Raw genomic sequence first — 19874 nt, forward strand, 5'->3', positions numbered from 1 at the left:
ACCGTTGGGGTGTGACTTGCACACCTGGGGCCCCTGATCAGAGCAGGAGGTGAGAGGCAAGGTGAGATGTGGGCAGTGCCACAGTGAGGGCCTCTCCCAGTGAATCCGCAGGTGGGCGGTGGTGCCAGTGGGCTGGCGCTGCCAGGTTCAGTCACTGAGGCACCCTCGGGTGTGCCGAGCAGGACTGCGAAGGAGGGTGGGGTTTGATGCAGGCACCAGGGAGGCTGCACCGCAAGCCAGGAGAGGGGCCTTCTGGGAAAGGGATTATGTCTATCGTTAGAGTAGGGAGTCTTGAACTTGGGTTGTTGGTGGGTGTGAAAAGAGCGTGTGATGTAATTTGAGGGGTGCGATCAGGGACCGTGACTCTGACACTCCCTTTCCTCCCTTTGTGCCCCTGAGGGATTGCTCTGTACCCAGGTCAGGCCCAGTTGCTCAGCTGCAAGCACCATTACGAGGTCATTCCACCCCTGAGGAGCCCTGGCCAGCCGGGCGACATGAACTGCACCACCCAGAGGATCAACTACCCGGACCCGTTCTCCAACCAGACCCTGGTAACTCCCGTTGCCCTGTGCCACCCTGTGCCGCCCTGTGCCACCCTGTGCCCCGTGGCAGCGCCATGGCCCGTGGGCCCCAGTCTTCTTCCTGCCACGGGGTGACTCACTCCCTTTTGTGAGCCTGTCCCGTGTGGAGTCATGGCCATGGCTGGCTGACCTGCACCAGGAAGGGCTGTGAAGGCTTCAGCATTTTCTGAGTGATCCTCAGGGATTCCTGACAGTGTGGTTAGAGGCTGTCCTTGATGGACGGACGAAGGGCCGCAGCATGAGGCCAGTGTGACGTAGTTAAGCGAGTCCTATACCCGAGTGCCCAACAGAACTGCCAGGGTAGGTTTGCAAAATAAAGCTTTCCAGGTTCCACATGGGCCAACCGAATCATTCCTCCTGGGGATGGGCCAGGCAGGAGGGGGATCTGAGAATCTGTGTTTTGAAATAAATATGCCAACATAAAGAATCCCGTCTGGGAACAAGGGTCCCCAGCCATGGTGGCACCTGCACAGGGTTTTGAAGGCAGGAAAGGAATTTTATATTTATTTACACCTTCTCTCTTGCACCCCATATCCTTGTTTCAGAAAGGATCGAATGGGGCTGAGTAAAGGTTTTCCGGATTAAAGAGAGGAAGGAAGGGTGTCCCGGTGGAGGAGGCCGCGTGCTGCCGTGTGTCTGTGCACAGTGTCCGCAGGGTCAGGTGCCCCCCAGGAGCGGCAGGAGGCGGAGCTGCGGACAGAGTAACGGCTGGTGTGCAGCCACGCGTGCTCCTGGGGTGGGTCTGAGGTCGAGAGTCCCGCCGAGATGGTTCTGTTGATGTGCGTTCGAGGCTTCCTCCTGAGATCTGGCTGAAATGATTCCTCTCCTGCAGCAACTAGAGTAAAATAAGGCTGCCGGGACGCCCCACAAAGCCACCACAGGTTCTGCGACTGGATGAGATACTTTGAACTGGTGTGAGCTGTAAATCGGGTCGGGTGGACCGAGCAAACAGAGCAGAGAAATCCCACGCCCTAAAACAGGCGCAGGTGACGCTTTGGTAGAGGCGAAAGCCTTCCTTGCGGCTCCCAGCTCCGTGTCGGCGCGCTCAGAGGGCAGGGCGCTGCGCAGGGCCGTCATCACCGGACAGTTGTCACCAGACCGCCTCATGGTGGGACCTGCTGTGCTTCCTGCCCTCACAGGGCACCCAGAGCTGCCAGGGAGAGCGTTGGCGTCTGGGTAAGAACATTCTCTGTGTAGCCCAAGGAGGGCCCTGCCTGGGCGCTGGGGCAGCAGAGGGAGACGGAGCAGGCCTTGGCCCAGGGCCTCCGTGGCGGAGCGGGCGACAGGTGCTGGGGGGAATCTCTTCCCAGAAGAGGAACACCTGCTGGGGGTCCCTGCCTGCTGCCAAGGCCCGTCAGCCCCAGGCGAGCGCAGGCCAAGCGCGAACCGCTGGGGGGGCACCGGCACCCCACACCCAGGCTGGGCACCCCGGCCCGGCTGCCAGCAGTGGGAATGGGGAATGAAGGCTGGCTAGACACTTGCACGTGAAGCCAGCAGCATCGACGGAGAGGACCGGACGGACGGACGGACGGCCTCCGGAACAGGGGGCCGGGTGCTGGTGTAAATGAAGAGGAAAGGAGATTTTAGAGTGTAAGGAAGAGCGGACGGAGCCTAGAAGCACCGAGTGGGGTCCTGGCTCCTGCTGGCTGCCCTGGGACACGTAGCTGGGCCCCGGCTGTGTGCGGGCTCTCTGGGGACCCCTCTCCTGGTGCCGCAGCTGAGCCGCGCTGCCCCCGAGCCCCTGACCTTCAATCCAGGCCCCTTTGCGCCACTTGGACTTTTTTTTTTTTTTAAGTTTTTATTTATTTATCCATGAGAGACAGAGAGGCAGAGACACAGGCAGAGGGAGAAGCAGGCTCCATGCAGGGAGCCCGACGTGGGACTCGATCCTGGGTCTCCAGGATCAGGCCCTGGGCTGAAGGCGATGCTAAGTGGCTGAGCCACCCCGGCTGCGCCCTTGGGATGTCATTTCAATAAATACTACAAACAGCCCTGAAATAAGGGCACAAAAGGAGAGTTGTTCCTTTGAGAACTACATTGAAGGCAGTTCCCGCCTCCAGCTCGGGGTGATGGTTGGTCTCTGCAGCCATGAACTGGGAGGAGTCCTGTCCTCTCTGGGTGCCAGGCGCCCCCAAGCCCATGGCCGTGGAAGAGTGGGAGGGGCAGGGAAGCACAGGAGAGCTCCAGCGGGGATGGGGGGGGAGTGCCCCCCCCCCAGTGAGGCTGCTGGGGGCAGCCTGGGCAGGTCCTGCCCCTGTAGGCACCCAGGGAACACCTTGCTGGAGGTGCCTGTGCCCGCCGTGGCCCCTGGCTGTGGCTGCTGGCAGGTTGTGCCTGGTGGAGGTCCTCCGTGGCTGAGCCTGGAGTGGACGCAAGAAAATACACCCCCCCACCTCGATCCCCATTTCCAGCATTTCCAGCCCCACTGCCCGGACTTGGAGGTTGGCTTGCCGCTGTCCTGCTCCGGTAGGCGCCTCGGTGGTAGGTAGGCCCCAGGCCCTTGGCAGTGGGTGCGGCCGCATGGAGCTGCCCAGCAGGGCCTCCGCTTCTGCTCTGCCAGCCTCCAGGTCTCCCCGCCCCTGTCGTGCCCTCATCAGGTAGCATGCTCTGCCACAGCTCAGGCCGCCGCCCTCCCAGCCTGTGGGACCTGTCCCGTCCCCACCGCAGGCCGCACTCCCAGGGTCCAGATGTTAAGCCCTTGCCTCTCTCACTTTGTTCCCGGAATGTTCCAGTTCCAGAAAACAGCTCGTGTGTTGGGCAGAGAATGGGCCGAGCTGCTGTGCAGAAAAGCCCAGAACAGACACAGCGGCTGAGACCAGAGGGCAGCGTGTTTCCGGGCGTGTGGGCGGTGGGCACCGGGGGCAGGTGGTCAGCGACGGCCCCTGTCACTGCCGTCCCCAGGGTGTGGTCCCAGGGCCCGCCCCGGGAGGGTGCCCTGTGTGAGGGGCCCGGTGCACGTTCCAGGAACCTCCTCACGTGGCCGCAGCTGGAGCAGAAATGAGGCTCCAGTGGGGTGGCCGTTCTGGGGAAACTTGGGATTGGGGAAGTGGTTCTAGTTCCCTGGGAGGAAGTGGGAACAGTTAGCATCCTCGGCCGCTTGACCTGTCACGGAAAGGTGGACAGTAAAATGGACAGAGATCTCTCGGGAAAATGCAACAAACACGCGGCAGGAAAAGTGAGGGGCGGCGTTAGACTGTACCGGGCGCAGGGGTACAGGAGGGGCGTGTGAGACGGAGCGAAGAAGCTAGGACTCTCCACTATGATTTAACAGTCAGAACTCTTGATGTGCAAAACAGCATTCCATTAGTATATTTTAGGCAGAACCTGTTAGAAATAAAAAATACCTGTTGCCTTAAAGGGTGACTAAATTCGCACTTTTCTCTCCCACGTCCACAGATGAAATAGACACAAAGGACAAAGGATAAAAAGTGAACAGCACAGTTCGCAAGTGTAGAGTGAGTGTGTGGGTAGCACTTTGTGCCTTTTCAAATACCCGCAGAGCATTTATAAAAGTTATTGATGTAAAGATTTTTTTTCCCAAATTAATGTCTAAATCCAGTCTCATCAGTTAAAAGTCCCAGTTGGTTTTTTCATGGAATTTAACAATCTAGTTTTTTAAAAGTACGTTTAGAAAAGCACATGTACAATATTATCACCCCGCCGGGTTTGGGGACGGGGAGCGGTGCCGTGAAGGGGACTTGCCGGGACACATGGTGGGACAGTGTAAATCCACGGGGATCAAACCCTCGTCTGTTTGTTGTCTGGGGAGTGGAAGGTAGATCCCTATTTCACACCAGATATAAAACTGAAAGCGGGGCATATAAAGCATCTGAAGGTAAAAAAGTTTAAGTGTTACAAAGAAATATAGGAGAGAGGGGCACCCGGGTGGCTCAGTCGATTAAAAGTGTCAGACTCTTGGTTTCAGCTCAGGTCATGATCTCAGGGTCTTGGGGTGGGGCTCAGTGGGGAGCCCCCTTGGGAATCTCTCCCTCTACCCCCCACCACACTCTCTCAAGGGCACACATGCACTCTCTCTCAAAAAAAAAAAAAAAAAAAAAAAAAAAGAGATACAGAACATTGATGTCATATTGGTTTTCCTTGGCAAGCAAAACCCAGAAGCTACACAGAAAAAGATCTACAGATACTACTATATCAAATTTAAAGCTTCATGTAACAACTGGCATTAGAAGCAAAGTTAATGGAAAAGCGACAGACTGGAAGAGAACATTTGTATGTGCAATGGATGTAAGCTGACATCCTTTGTTTGTATTTATTTATTTATTTATTTACGAAAGAAAGAAAGAAAGAGTAAGTCAAACAGAAAGGGAGCCTGATTTTGGGGCTCGATCTCACAACCCTGAGATCAAGATTCAGATGCTCAACCGACTGAGCCAGCAGCATCCTAAGTAAAGGGCCCCCTAGTGCAGGGAGCCACTGAGAAAAGTGGACGGAGGCCAGTGGCTCTCAGCTCTGGTGAGCTGGAGAGGTGAGCAGAAGAGAGCAGGGGGTGGTGGGGGTGGCCTGTGCTCATCTGGGGTCTGCGGGGCGAGCAGCTTTCCACTCATACTCCGTGTCTGAGGTGGGAGGGAGTCTCACAAAGGTTGGGGTGGAGGGGTGGGGGGGCAGGAGCACAGCACCCTGGGCTCCCCCAGGGCTAATTCTGGCCTTTGTCTCTGCAGAAATCCGCCCTGATTGTGCAGGGGCCCCGGGAAGTGAAGAAGCGGGAGCTGGTCTTCCTCCAGTTCCGCCTGAATGAGAGTAGCGAGGACTTCAGTGCCATCGATTACCTCCTCTTCTCGTCTTTCCAGGAGTTCCTGCACAGGTGGCCTTTCAAGTCCACAGCGGGCCTGCCGTGCGCAGTCCCGTCCCAGCTCGTGCATCCCGGGGCGGGGCAGGGCCTGGGGCGGCGGTGACCCCCGAGCCCGGGGACTGACCCGGAGCTCAGCTGCCCCGGGAAACCTGGCTTCACAAAGCGAAGCAGATCTGGGTGGCGAGTGTTGGGACCCACAGGCAGAGAGGCTTGGTCCTGTCGCTGCTGGGACCTTGTGAGCCCCCTGAGTTCCGGCCAGGTCTTCCCTGCAGTGTCAGGGGCAGTGTGGGCTCAGTGTGGGTTTGTTGCATGTTTTTATTCATTTATCTTTTAAAAAAATTTTATTTATTTTTTAAAAAAGATTTTTACCCATTTATTCCTGAGAGACACAGAGAGAGAGGGACAGAGAGAGAGGCAGAGACACAGGCAGAGGGAGAAGCAGGCTCCATGCAGGGAGCCCGACGTGGGACTCGATCCCGGGTCTCCAGGATCACGCCGTGGGCCGAAGGCGGTGCTAAACTGCTGAGCCACCCAGGGATCCCTGTCGAGTGTGTTTAATATGGGGATAAAAGTGCCTGTCTGCCTGGGGGACACTCTGGTGCCCTCTCTGGGGCCAAGTGCTCCTTGGGACTGGGAGCGTTCTCTGCATGTTCCCCGAGCCCGCCTGCCTCAGGTCCCTCAGAGCCCAGGGCTCCATTTAAGGGAAGGCGGGTGGCCGTCACCACGGCGGAGGGGCCGTTTCCCTGGCTGTGGCCAAGGACCACCTCCCCTTGGCTCACATCCCACTGCTCCATCCTTCCGTTTCAGAGCTTGCAGCCTCTGCTGTGGTCTCTTCTGCTCTGTGTGACGCCCAGATCCCCCTGGGGGAGGTGCTGGCTGGGCCGATGCCACGGGTGTCCGTGTGGTCCCCTACTGGGCCTCCCAGAGGAGGCTGGCAGGCCGGTGAGGCTCCTCGGGGCCCCTGAGGTCAGAGTCGTGAGGCTGGCCGACGCACCCGCAGGCACGGGGCCAGCGCTCTGGGAGGAGGGACTCCCCCACCCTCCAGGTGGGTGACAACTCTCCCTCCGTATGAAAACCAAGAAGCAGAGCCTGGAAAGGAAGCAGGAAGTGGGCAGCACCCTGGCGGTGCCAGCCAAGCAACCAGCTGCAAGCAGGGGCTGGAGTTTGAATCCTGCCGTCAGGCCTCACGTGGCCCTTTCTTTGTGTTCCAAGCCCAGACAGGGTGGGCTTCATGCAGGCCTGTGAGAGCGCCTACTCCAGCTGGAAGTTCTCCGGGGGCTTCCGCACCTGGGTCAAGATGTCCCTGGTGAAGACCAAGGAGGAGGACGGGCGGGAAGCGGTGGAGTTCCGGCAGGAGGTAGGTGGCGCTGGGTTTGCGCTCCCGGCCGGCCCCTTGCACCCTTGGCCCCGGGGGCAGGGAGAGAAGCTGTGCAGAAGAGATGAGCGTTGGGCAGTCTTCACAGTGAGCAGGGGCCCCGTGCCTGGGGGGAGACGTGTTCTGCAGCCCCTTCCCTGGGCCACCGTCGGTCCTCAGCAAACATGTGGGCCAAACAGAGACGCCCCACTTCAAGGAGCAGGTGACTTGCCCCCCACAGCCCATGACCTTGGCCTTCAGAGGCCGCATGGAAGATCGGTGATTTGCAGGGAAGAGAGACCAGGTACGGGGCCTCTGGAGTGCTGTGCACAGGAGGATCCACTGAGATGCTTGGGGCAAATACTAGCTTGCTTCCTTTTTTTTTTAAAGATTTTATTTATTTTTGAGAGACAGAGAGAGAGGGAGGCAGAGACACAGGCAGAGGGAGAAGCAGGCTCCATGCAGGGAGCCCGATGTGGGACTCGATCCCGGGTCTCCAGGATCACACCCCGGACTGAAGGCGGTGCTAACCGCTGAGCCACCCAGGCTGCCCACTAGCTTTCTTTTTGTGTTAATTTCTTTATCTCCTCCTTTTCCTATTTCTGAATACTTTGAAAAGTGTGTAACAGAACAGTAAGAGTGACGTTACATCACTTCTAAGAAAGTCACGATATGTTGGGTATGTGCCCAAAGTGTGTTACCAGTGGGAAATGTGAGGGCTTTCAGCCCACCGGCCTGGAGCCCCAAGATGTGTGAGGGGTTTCTAGCCACGGTACCAGCCGGAGATGGGAGGGGACCTGGGCAGAGGCCTGGTGGTGGGGATGGAGGGAGAGGGCTGTTTGTCAGTCACCCCCGAAAGCAAGGCCGCACCCCCACCTTTGGAACTTCCACCCTGGCGTGGCTGCCCCCTGCCCCCATCCACGCCCAGAGCCAGCCATCCCACGTATTGGTGGCTGGGTGCCTGCTGAGGCAGTGAGGAGACAGTCTGTTCTAGAAAATTCTGCTCTTCCTTGGAGTTGTTCCATTGGGCTGGACTCTGAGGGGCAGCATCGGGAAAGGCGGTTAGATTAGGACTGACTCCCACCGAAGAGTCTCATTGGCCAGAAGCCACGTCCTTGTCCGGGTCCGTCCCGTCCCCGGGCCTCGGACCACTGCAGATCTGATGCCTTTGGGAAGGGCTTAAAGCCAGTTTTCTTCAAGAGGACAGGCCTTTTCTCATCCCCTAAGATGTGGTGACCCCCGTGGCAGTGGGTCCTTAAAGTATTCCTAGTTTGTCGGAGAACTGTCACGTCCCGGACTTTTGCTCCACACTTTCCTCTGGGAACTCCCAGGACTTTCCCATCTGGCCCTGGCCCGTCAGCGGCGGAGAGGAGACTCGCGCTCCCCCTGCGCTGCCCGGTCTCCCCGCAGCTCCCCCGTGACTGGAACCCAGGGGGGCCCAAATCCCGGCGAACCCAACCCGTATATAGATTTTAGAACGTTTGTGCTGTTCGTTAGGGCCTAAATTAGAAGTCTTTTGGTGGGTGGCGTGAACTCTTCTGAATGAAGTTTACAAGGTTTTTTATATCATGTTCTAAAGTTTAAGGTCCTTCTGTACGTACTGTCTTCATTGATGCCGACCACGCCTCGGTGGTGTAGGCACTTCACACTTCATCTGCGAGCGGCAGAGTGGGGCTCAGACGGGGCGGGGGCCCCAGCCCTCCGGCTGGAGCTGGGCTTCGGCCTCTGGCACCCGTCTGCTCTCCGTGACACCTCGCAGAGCTTCTAGTGATTGATAACCCGATCTTCCCAAGCACGCCTACTAAATATTTCCAGGGAATGCTCAGCCGGGTGGATCTGTGAGGTCGCACTTTGTCCCTGTAGACCCGAAGGGTTGAACTACTCAGCTTTTAAGAATAAGTATTTTGAAATTTGAGGTTTCTGTGACTTCTGAATATGCCTGAACATCACACGTGGAGAATGGTTTAATCCCCAGTCCAGGTACATAAGGGACCTTGTGGTGATAATCCAGAACACCTGTTGTACATCCCAGATCCTATTCGTTGCCCCCAAAGAACTGGAAACCAGGGTAAAGTCTCGGCTCTGGTACCAGTTTCAGGATGCTATTTATGAGATGTCTGGCTTTCTCCGTCCAGAAGCTGGTGTGGGGAGAACCAAGGTCCAAGATCCTCTAACTACCCTCTCCCGCCTGTGACCCAGGGCAGGGAGGGGCAGAGGTGGTAATCCTCCCTTCTCTTCTCTTACCTAGACCAGTGTGGTTAACTACATTGACCAGAGGCCAGCTGCCGAAAAAAGTGCCCAGTTGTTTTTTGTGGTGTTTGAATGGAAAGATCCTTTCATCCAGAAAGTCCAAGATGTGAGTATTACTGCACGTTACAAGAGCAGACTCCCTGCCCGAGGTATTTTGACTCATCCTTGCAGGCTGTCCTCGTCTTGTCTCATGGCACGAATCAGTTTGTCATTGGTGACATTCACGTTCTGGGTTGTTTGTGCTTAATTGGCCCTGCCATCACTAGACAGCTGGCCCTGCAAAGGTGAGGACTTCATCTTTTCTTCACCATCGTTTATCCGCCGTCTGGCAGAGTGCTTAGTACAGAGTACTTGCTTCAGAGTGATGTTGAGTCAATGAACCGAGCAGAAAGCATGGATTGCATTAAGCTTGTCTAGATGATGGCTGTTGGAAGCCATTCTATTTTAATGAGTCTCTGTTGGATAATATTCCTTATTATTTGTTGTCAGAGCAGAAGGGTACATAAAAAAATTTAACAATGCATCAGTGAATGCCAGGTTCTCAGACTCAGTCTTGGAGGAGAGGAATGCCGGGACAGCTTTGCTCAACATTCCAGGGAACCAGAGCCAGTCCCTGATCTAACACGGATGGGCGCTTAGATAATTCCAGAATGTCCCAATGTGGTTGTGGTATAGGGGAAGCACCCCTCCTGGCTGAGACCCACACGTGGAGGGCCTCTGTGACACGAGCTGCTCCATGATCTCTGAGCACCACCGTGAGCGTGGGCCGGCAGGGCCCTGTACACAGTGGCACGTGCCGCTTACCCAACGGGGTTCTGGGTGGAAGAAGGAACGCCTTCAGCTCTACACGTAAAGCGTGTGATGAGCCAGTTTTCACTTAGCTATTATTCAGTAGGAGGTGCCCATCGAGCCGAGTAAAGGCCGACACCCGCCCAAAAGAGGCCTGCCTTCCCCTTGAGGTCACTTAGCTTCTTCACGGCCCTGAACGGGGGTGCCGGTGTAATAAGCATTTAGCATCTGGGAGCCCTGACACTGAGACTGTCCAAGGTCACCCTGCTAAATGACCTAAGAGTGCTGTGGTTACCACACTGGGGACTCAGAAATCCACGACGTGACCTCAGCCTAGAAGTGTTTTAACATTTAGTGGGAGCACGATTGGGAGCGGTGCAGGGACGCATTCCAGACAGTAAGTGGCTGCCAGAGGAGCTTGTGGGTTAAATGTCTCTGCCAAAGTCAAGAGGGTTTTGGCTTCGTGGTCAGAGTCGTGCTCCAAGGAGCTGGGAAGGATCAGTAAGCTCGGTAGCAGGAAAGCGCCCCGGGCCGGGGAATGAGGGTACAGCCAGGAGGCAGGAGTCCAGGAGGTGAGACTGTCGCTGGACCAGGTGGAGGCAAGTTTGAGGAACTGTGAGATGGGAAGAAAGCGAGAGGAACTGACCCAACGGAGTGGGTATGGTTTTGGGGGAAATTTGTTTCAAATCCAGTTCACTTACTGGGCATTATTAGGCCAGAAATCTAAACCTCAGTATGGAACATCTGATTTGTGCAGAGCTTTTTTTTTTGAGAAACACAACTTTTTTCCCTGGATGACTTTATGGGAGGAAGAGGTTAGTATCTTGTTTCTCAGACTCGAGCTCTGTATCCTAAAGATACAGTCAGAACGAAGTGGAGTTAGGGCCGTCGTAGAACCCAGGTGTTTTTTGTGTTGCTCCAGTAACCTGGGGGTGGGAGGCCCTTGGCAGTAACGCTGATAGGACCCAGCAATCAGAGTTGAAGCCAGCTGATGAGCTTGTGTTCGCTGCTGTTTTCCAGATCATCACCGCCAACCCTTGGAACACAATCGCCCTTCTCTGTGGGGCCTTCTTGGCGTTATTTAAAGCAGCAGAGTTTGCCAAACTGAGTGTGAAATGGATGATCAAAATTAGGAAGAGGTACCTTAAAAAAAGAGGTCAGGCAGCAAACCACATAAGCTGAAGCGGCCTTGTGGCGTCCGTAAGACTGTCCGCAGTGATGGAAGTTCTCTTCTGTGTGCATCGATGGAGCTGCCAGCACTGCTGTGCTCGCTTGAAACGGGCCTCGCTGGGAGGAACGGTCTGCGAAACCAGAGCTTCTGACCTGGCCCCCAAAACAGGATGTTTAGAGCCCGATGGAACAGATCCAGCAGATAACATAAAACCTTATTTAAGTGTTTAAATTATTAATGAACATTTTTTGGACATGTGAATAGGGACTGTGGAAGGCGGAATTGGATTATCAAATGTTCTGAAGGTTTGTGAAGCCGCCCTTCTTACCTGGTTTGGTGTATAGTTCAACTCTAACAGGATGATTAAGGCTCTACGTTTTACCTTAGGTTTTTTTTTCCCCCTGAGGGTTTTCAGGTCGATGGAAGAGACTGATTCCCCCCCACATCCTGACTATGCAGGTGTGCAGCTATGCTTTGAAGCCTCCGCACACTGCACACGAGAGCAAAATCCCTGGTCCAGAGACGTCATCTGCCAGTTACAATATCCAGCCTCCGACATGCTTTCTCATTTGTTAAATTCCAAGTGGGACATTTTTAAAGCTACTAGAAAGTAGTACTAAGGTTTCTTGTGGATGGACTAGCCACCTTCCTGTCGGGCCAGAGTATTTGTTGATGAAGGTGTGAGACTGCAGAGAGAGTAACCTGCAGAAGCACCGGGACATGTGTACCTAGGAGGTGCCTACCCAGTGGACCCCCATGATTTTGTTAACAGGTAAATAAAAGTTAGGTTCATGCAAAAAGTCAGTTTGCCAGTGTGAGTATCTGCTAAACCAGGAGGCACCAGTATACTTTCATTCTGTAACGTCCCAGTAAGTGGCCATGTGAGCTTGGACTCCCAAGATGGATGGATCTGGACTCCTGAGGTACGTCATGGCTGCGTCCAAGGAAGCGCAGGCTGGGAGTGGGGATTGATGGCAGATAGGAACAATGACGGATCTAGTCCCACAAATAAAAATTCTGTTCCTGTCTCACAAAAGCACCCATCTGAGAAAGGGACCCTCAGGTGTGACCCTCAAAGTCGCCTTCAGCCAACTTTCGACAGAGAGGAGTACTGAGTATTTTTCACAAGGTAGCAACGAGATCATCGAAGGTTACGAAAGTTGTCTCCAGAGTCTGAAATCATGTACATGCCCTTTGCTTCCAAAGGGGACTCGCTCACATGTCCTGCATTTTAAAACCTGGCTTTAGGTAATTTAAAGAAAAACCCAAAGGTACAAGTGGGCATTCTTATCTCATGTTCAACCTAGCAAGACACAGTTATTTGATTGAATTACTAAAGATAAACTTGTGCAAAGAAATATTCCCTGCTCCTTTGCTGTGCACAGCAGCATGCGCATTCAAATGGGAGGCTAGATCTGGTAAGGTCTTCCTTGTAAAGCAAATGCAAAACCAGGCGAGCTTCCCTTAACAATACTGGAAACACGTGTCTGTGTGTTAAAATATCTCTAAAGATGACACACCGCTTTATTTGAGCTTATTAGAGATTTAAGTAATAATAAACCTACTGTGTTTCCCGTAGTGTGGAAATGTGCTTGAGAGTAAGTAGGTAGTTAGGAAGCGAGCATATTTAGCTTGTGGAAGAAAAAAACTTTAATGTCTACAGCTGCAGCCTGTCCGAATCCACTGTGGCTGCTCCTCAGCGAAGGAAACAACCTTCCACTACACAGACCTTCAGACCTAACCTTCGCTCTGCCCTGCCTGCTGCCAGCTGTCAGGAACACTGGCTGGCCCTGGGGAGCGTGGGGGGTTTGGCAAGGGCACATTGATCTGGGTGGCCACAATGAGGTGGCTACCTGAGACGCTACAATATGAGCTGTGAACCGAAAGGAAGAGTTTGTCCTGGGGCTCCAGTGGGTGAAAGGAGTTGCTTTTACCTTGACCTAGGAATCTTGTGCAGGGCCCAGGCTGGAGTTTTTCATGAATGCAAAAGAGTGGGAAGTTTATAATATTGTCTAATTTCTGACTCTGCCACAATTTCCCTGGACACCTCGCCCAGGGAAGCGCTATTTATTATAAATTGTGGGTCTGTTTTAATGAAACTGACATTTAAGGTAATTTAAACCACTATTCTCTGAACACAGACATGCAGGAAGATGAAAGGGTATCCTAAAATTTAGAATTTTATGCAGGGATTCTGTAAAACGGATGTACTTTGCGGCCGTAGTGGTCAACTCTGGCACATAACCTGAAGTCTTTTCCACGTACACACGTGTATGTTTGTATGAACCTAAAGGGGCAGCAGGCTGCCTCTGGATGCCTCAGCTTAGAGCTGGAGAAAGCAAAGACCACGTAGGCAAAATACAAACATAGACTTTATTAAATGCTGCTCAATCCCCCATTGAAGATCTTTCATTACAAAACAGTTTTCCACACAACTGCAAGTAAAGAGATTGGAATGGTACTCATAACAAAAGATGTGAGAAATACTTGACCAAGTGAAAACATACAAGACCTTGCTACAGTCAGGAACTCTACAGGGGCAGCCTACCGCATTTCCTTTAAATAAAGCCAGGCAGTGACAGTGAGCGCTCTGCGTCACCACATTGTGGGACTCAAAGCCTCCTTCCCTGGGTCAGGAGGAAGGGCAGGTTGTGAGGACTGGAAGGGCCCTGCCTTCAGCCTTCAGGAGGAAGAGGAGGAATGAACTGAGAGGCAGGCTCAGTGTTCACCTGCACTGCCTCCAGGAGTCTGGGCTCATCACTCTGGGGAGTTGCAGATGAAGGGGGGAATATTCATGAGGAACAATCTAAAGAATTTGGTTTACTTTCCCAGCTTTTATTTATATTTTGTGCTTTAGAAAGTCTGGAGATTTAAGTTTCTGCTCAAATTCCAGAGTGCAGTAATATCTCTAATGAAGGAAGGAAGGCTTAGGGCAGGTAACTCTCCCCATTGTATTTCTGGGAGCAACAGAGGGGAGGGTAAGGATTATACCTTAGTTTTATTTTAGGAAATATTCTTTTTCCTAGGATGTAACTAAGGTCTGCAGCAATGTGAAAAGCACATTATAAAAGGGAAAAATATACAGAGCAGACTACTATATCTATGTGCAACACAATCAAAGAATTCAAGTCATAATTCTTATTACCACTCCCGTAATTATCTCACTCATATCATAGATGATAAAGTTCATTCATTTCTGTGAAACTTCAGAAGTGACACAATAAATCCATGATTAGACAAAGGTTACAATATACTATGGACATGATATAGCACAGGGCTATGTTTAGTCCATATTTTTCATTTACAGTTGCCAGAAAAAAAGTTGGCCTTTTTTAATTATATTATACTGAGAGGTTTGTTTCATAATTTTACATATTTCAAAAAAGTGTACAAAACTGCCTATCCAACAGAGGCGGTGGGCTTTTTTTTATTCATCACTTGTATTGCTGAGAATACTGTGCATGTTGTAAGCACTGTTCTGCTTTTCCAGAGCTTTCTTTAGCTTTAGCTCCTCTAATTTTTTCCATAATTCTTCACGTTCCAATTCCTTCTTTTTCTCTCTGTAGATAAACCAAGATTTTTGTAGTCAGAAAACCTTTCATTTAGAACCTAAAGAAACTTGCTGTTTGGCAGTTTGCAGGAGAGCACACTGTTCGCCCACATTTCACTTAAATCCATTTACTGAAGTATTTAAGGCCAATTACCAGGAGCACCTAATTGCTCTGTCACTCTCCTGTGATTACTAGGTCTATGGGTCTCCTGTACCAACTCAGCTACACCTTGTTTTCCCCTACATATTGCTACATCCATGACCACTGTTGTCATTCACACTCTATTACACTCACTCTCACCTAACCCTCTCATAGCTACCACAGCCAGGATGGTCACCTTTTACAGAAATCGAAGGGTGGCTGTGAGGTCAGGCTGGAGCCACTTCTGGCGGAATCACCTCTCTAGCCACTAACCAGTCTGTATCTTTGATGTCAAATAAGAACTAGAGTTTGATTAAAAAAAAACAATTTCAAAATATTTATGTTTCAACTATTTAATTTTAATTCTAAGGAAAATGCTTCTGAATAACTTGGACCAAACTATTTTGAACGGCTATATGAACATATAAAAACAAAAGAAGGGCTTACAGTTTTGTAGTTAAATACCATTTAAGGGGACAAAGGTACTAATTTTTGCAGTTATGATTATTCTTTGTGACGTGAAATACACAAGTTTCTTGTGATTATAATTATGCTTCCCAAGGGTTAAACTAGGTACCTATGTTTTTTTTTAGAGTTATTGATGGACTAGGATAGCCCTAAAGATATTCTACTTGCCACAGGAAAACCCTGATTAGGAACTTCTAGTCAAGAGAGACCAGCTTTTCCCAACAATAGGTAATAAGCTTCTTAGAGGTAAATGGTATCTATTATCCTCAAATGGTGGGTGGGCTCAGGTACAGTGGTTACTACCCGTCTAATGTTTGAAATAAATGAGAAGTGATTTTTAAGATGGTTATATATGAAGTTCTCCAAAAGAGGCAATCACTTAGGCAGGTTTGTAAATGCTCCTACATGCTACCATCTCTAAATATTGTTGCAAGTAACAAAATATTATGTGAGCTCCCTTTGACTGAAAAAGAACTATGTCAGACTTTAAGATACCACTTTGGGCAACCTGACACTCCCAAACTGTCGTGCAAAGAGCAGTTGAAGAGTAAGGCTCACTATGGAAGCCCATCTGAACAAAAACAATTTTCATAAATACCTAACAATAAGAAATTGTTATATAAATCCAGCATAAATTGTGAATGAGATAAACAGGATTTATAATCCACATTAAAATTATAATCTAACCGGTAGGGTAAGTTTTTTATTTAGAAATTACTTAAAAGTTTAAGTATTACAATTTGAAAGTCTCTAACTGACTTAAACATTATAATTTTAATTTAGGCAAGCTACCTTATTGGACTAAATCACATTCAACTAACTTAAAATGTATAGATAACTTGGTAATTAAAAATGCCCAATACCTTTGTCTTTCAGCTTTGTATGAGCTAGTAAGGTCATCGAACAGCTTGCCGTTCATTTCCATTAGGGTTTTAAGCACGTTGTACACCAGTGCTACAATGGTCCTAAAATGAAAATAAACAGTGTTGGGCCACAGAAAATGTAACATTATCATCCCTAAATGGTGGCTGACTCAATCCATTTTAATTTCTTTTTTTTTTAATTTTTATTTATTTATGATAGTCACAGAGAGAGAGAGAGAGAGGCAGAGACACAGGCAGAGGGAGAAGCAGGCTCCATGCACCGGGAGCCCGACGTGGGATTCGATCCTGGGTCTCCAGGATCACCACCTGGGCCAAAGGCAGGCGCTAAACCGCTGCGCCACCCAGGGTTCCCATCAATTCATTTTAGAGATAACTAAGATGCAAGATGTCACACAGCCAGTGGTGATAGAGATCATCTATCTAATTCCAAAATTCATGTCTGTCTTATGCTTAAGCTCTTAAAAAATGTTAGTTACCTTCTTGTCTGTTCTACAGTCTACTTTCTCAAGCTAACAGTATTAAAAGATGAAAAGGAACTACCTACCATAACTTGTGAGAAAAACAAAGTAGGATAAGGATGTTCAGTCTGCACAATCTGAACACTGCTGATAGGACTCTAAGCACTTCAACTTCTCCCTGGGAGAGCACTAACCCAGAGCTGGGTTGGTCTCCCCAACTGGGTCTGACCACACAGTGGTGCAGAATGTCACACAAGATAGTTCTCCCTTCAGAGAGATTTGCAATTTTAAATAGAAATTAAGAACATACATATATTTACAGTTTTATAAAACTATATGTATGTCAAATACACAATAGAATTATGATGTTAACCTTGGGATAGGCTCCAAATCTGTATGGGTTTCATGTATGAATTACGAGATCGAAAGACAAACAGCACAAACACAATAATACAATCAACATAAAAGATACTTACGGATTCCAGTGTTCTTTGGAGATTTTATATAAACTGCCAAACATAATTGGCAGAATTTTATCAATGTTCTCCTCAATCAAACTAAGAATATACTCATTATTCCAGAAGTACAATGCCCTTTCTGCAACCTAAAAAGACATTTAGAAATGTCAAAACTAAAAGAGGAAATAGAATAATAGTATAAACATGGCTTCATGAAAATATCATACCTGAAAATGAGAACTGGATACACACTTGGATATCTGCTTAAAAAGAGGCTCCTCAATTTTTTTGAACTGTGTGGGTTCAATGACATCTAAGATTTCTTCAATTTCTCCTAAAAACATCACCTAGGTTAAAAAAATTTTAAGAAACATAACATGACAAATTATATGATGTTAACATAGAAAACTACAAAGGAGAAAGTTAATTTACAAATTACATAGTGGACAAGAAGTTGTATATGCAATTTACTATAATGTTCAGCTATCCCCCCAACTCCCTTTCTAACCCCCCAAAGACCATATCTTACACTCTGTAGTGGAGACAATACAGCCAGCTCAAAGAAGCATGGTTTATAATTAAGCCCTAAGATGAAAGAATTTTTAAAAAATCATACCATTTTTATTGAACAAAACCTACCTCTTTCTGACTGCATGTTTTTGGCCAAAATTTCAGCAACCCTCTGATCACCTGCAAAAAGGAAAAAGTTTAGCACAAGCAATGAAGTTGGCTAATACCAGGAAATTTTTAAAAATTGTGATTATATCAATAATCATTCTGAAGTAGATCAGTATTATTTAATATCTCAGTGTATCCCCAGATTTTCTGCTCAGCTTTACACTTTTAATAATTCAACAAATATTTACTGTGTACCAATGGGAATTATACATTAAACACAAAAGTAATTTTAATAGTAAATGCTACTTGTAAGAAAATAAAGGAAACTATGATGATGACGACGGGGTGTGGCTGAAGGAAGGAAGTTATTGTAAGGATAAACTAAGGCACAAAGAATTCCTGTTACTTAAAACCATCTGAGGCACCAGAAAGCTTCCCAATTTATTTCATAGCTAGCACCATCTTGATAACCAAAATACAAGGAAGGGATTATGAATTTAAGTGGAACCCAGTTGCAGAAATTTGTATTATGTTAAACATTAACAGTATATTGACAGAACTACTTGCTCCCTTATGCCTTACTCCAGAAATTCCAGGATAGTTCAACTCATTACAGCTTTATGTTAAAAGGGAAAAACTGTGTGATCATCTCAAAAGATTTTGAACAGTTATTCGGTATGTTTGACTATATATTCTGATAAAAATTTAAAGCTAGAATGAAGATGTCTCAGAAATCAGCAGTCATTTTATATAATGATTTCTTGGAAGTAGGCTGTAAACTGTCAGGGCCAGGTAGTTTTGTAGAAATATATCTTTGATAGCCTTTTAGATTATTCTATAGCTGTAGTCCAGTTATATTTTATAGCCTGGTTCAGTAATAAACACTTGTTCAAATTAAAATTGGGAAGAACACAGTTCAGGAGACAATCCAGTAAGATAAAAAGAATGTGATGAACAATCTTGGACAGGAATACCAATACCAAATTATACTTATTTGTCTAAATATATAATGACTATATACCCCCTAATTTAAAAAACCTGAAAAATTACTAACAGTAGCAAAGTTCAATATGTGGCCAGATAAATATGTAAAAATCAATACCTTTATAAAACAAAGTATCAGTAATAAAAGATGCATTTCATAATAAAAACTAATGTAAAGAATAAAATTTGCAAGAAATGTTTACTGATCATGTAACACTTCAAATACGTGATTCAATATCATGTACTTTTCTTACATTTTATGTAATTTCAATCAAATACCAACTGAATTACTTTTTTTTTTTTTTAAAGATTTTATTTATTTATTCATGAGACAGTGAGAGAGGCAGAGACACAGGCAGAGGGAGGAGCAAGGTCCATGCAGGAGCCTGACATGGGACTCGATCCTGGGACTCCAGGATCATGCCCCAGGCTGAAGGCAGGGGCTAAACCCACTGAGCCACTCAGGGATCCCCCAACTGAATTCCTTTCTGAAATTAGAAATATTTATTCTAAAATCCATAAATGTAGCAAATAACTAAGAATTTTTTGTGGGGGGAGGGGAAAAATTAATGGAATGGAACCTGCATTACTGATATCAGCAACTAAAACAAGAAGATATTAGCAAAGAAACTGACAAAAAGATATGAAATAGGGATGCCTGGCTGGCTCAGTAAAAGCATGCGACTGGATCTTGGGGTTATGAGGTCAAGCCCCATGCTGGGTGTAAAGCATACTTGATTAAAATGGGGGGTATGAAATAGAGGAGTATCTACACTCACGTGTAAATGGGGCTTAGTACAACAGTGGCATTTCAATTCCTTGGGAAATAGATGAATTAGCCAGTTAAGTGGTGGTATCTGACTACTGTCCCACCACTTAGAAAAAATGTAGTTCTATTGGTAGCCAGACTCCTAAAATGATCTTCCATGATCCTTACTTCATGAATTCACACACTTGTGTAATCCTGTTGCCACAAGTTGGGCTGGCCTAGTGACTTGCTTCTAACCAACAGAATGTGGCAAAAGACTGAATATAGCTCCCATGAGTAGTTTACAAAAGATTGTGACTTCCAGCTTACTAGCTGACTCTCTAGAGCCTTCTTATCTTGCAAGCTCTGATAAAGCAAGCTGCTATGCTAGAGAAGCCCACATGACTAGGAACTGTGGGTGGCCTCTAGCCAAGAGCCAGCTAGGAACCTGAGGCTCTCAGTCCAACAGCACTTGAGGAATTGATTTCTGCCAACAACCATATGTGCTCAGAAGCAGATCCTTCCTCACATAATCTTTCCTATGAGACCCCAGCCTGGGCCAACACCCTGACTGCAGCCTTTTGAGAGACCCTAAAAGCAGAGGACCCA

At 48.6% G+C, this 19874-nt stretch overlaps 2 protein-coding genes across 6 annotated transcripts in view; one reads left to right on the top strand and one right to left on the bottom strand.

Moving 5' to 3' along the window:
• Positions 1–11755, top strand: part of PACC1 (proton activated chloride channel 1) — a 38786-nt gene extending 27031 nt beyond the window's left edge. For 2 of the 4 annotated variants that reach the window (XM_072831138.1, XM_072831140.1), the window contains 5 exons: positions 400–551; positions 5261–5403; positions 6604–6748; positions 8994–9101; positions 10805–11755. In XM_072831138.1, coding sequence (XP_072687239.1) covers positions 400–551; positions 5261–5403; positions 6604–6748; positions 8994–9101; positions 10805–10966 — 710 coding nt within the window. In that variant the 3' untranslated portion in view covers positions 10967–11755. Of the gene's footprint in view, positions 1–399; positions 552–5260; positions 5404–6603; positions 6749–8993; positions 9106–10804 lie in introns of those variants that run through there. The other 2 variants (XM_072831139.1, XM_072831141.1) reach the window with 2 other exon arrangements.
• Positions 11756–13309: 1554 nt separating this feature from the next.
• Positions 13310–19874, bottom strand: part of PPP2R5A (protein phosphatase 2 regulatory subunit B'alpha) — a 63394-nt gene continuing 56829 nt past the window's right edge. For both annotated transcript variants that reach the window (XM_072831135.1, XM_072831136.1), the window contains exons 9-13: positions 17555–17605; positions 17143–17262; positions 16934–17061; positions 15979–16080; positions 13310–14515 (exon numbers count right to left, since the gene is read on the bottom strand). In XM_072831135.1, the coding sequence (XP_072687236.1) occupies positions 14383–14515; positions 15979–16080; positions 16934–17061; positions 17143–17262; positions 17555–17605 (534 nt within the window). In that variant the 3' untranslated portion in view covers positions 13310–14382. The remainder of the gene's footprint in view (positions 14516–15978; positions 16081–16933; positions 17062–17142; positions 17263–17554; positions 17606–19874) is intronic.

Source organism: Canis lupus, chromosome 6, assembly GCF_048164855.1.
Source record: "Canis lupus baileyi chromosome 6, mCanLup2.hap1, whole genome shotgun sequence".
NCBI classification, from domain to species: Eukaryota; Metazoa; Chordata; class Mammalia; order Carnivora; family Canidae; genus Canis; species Canis lupus.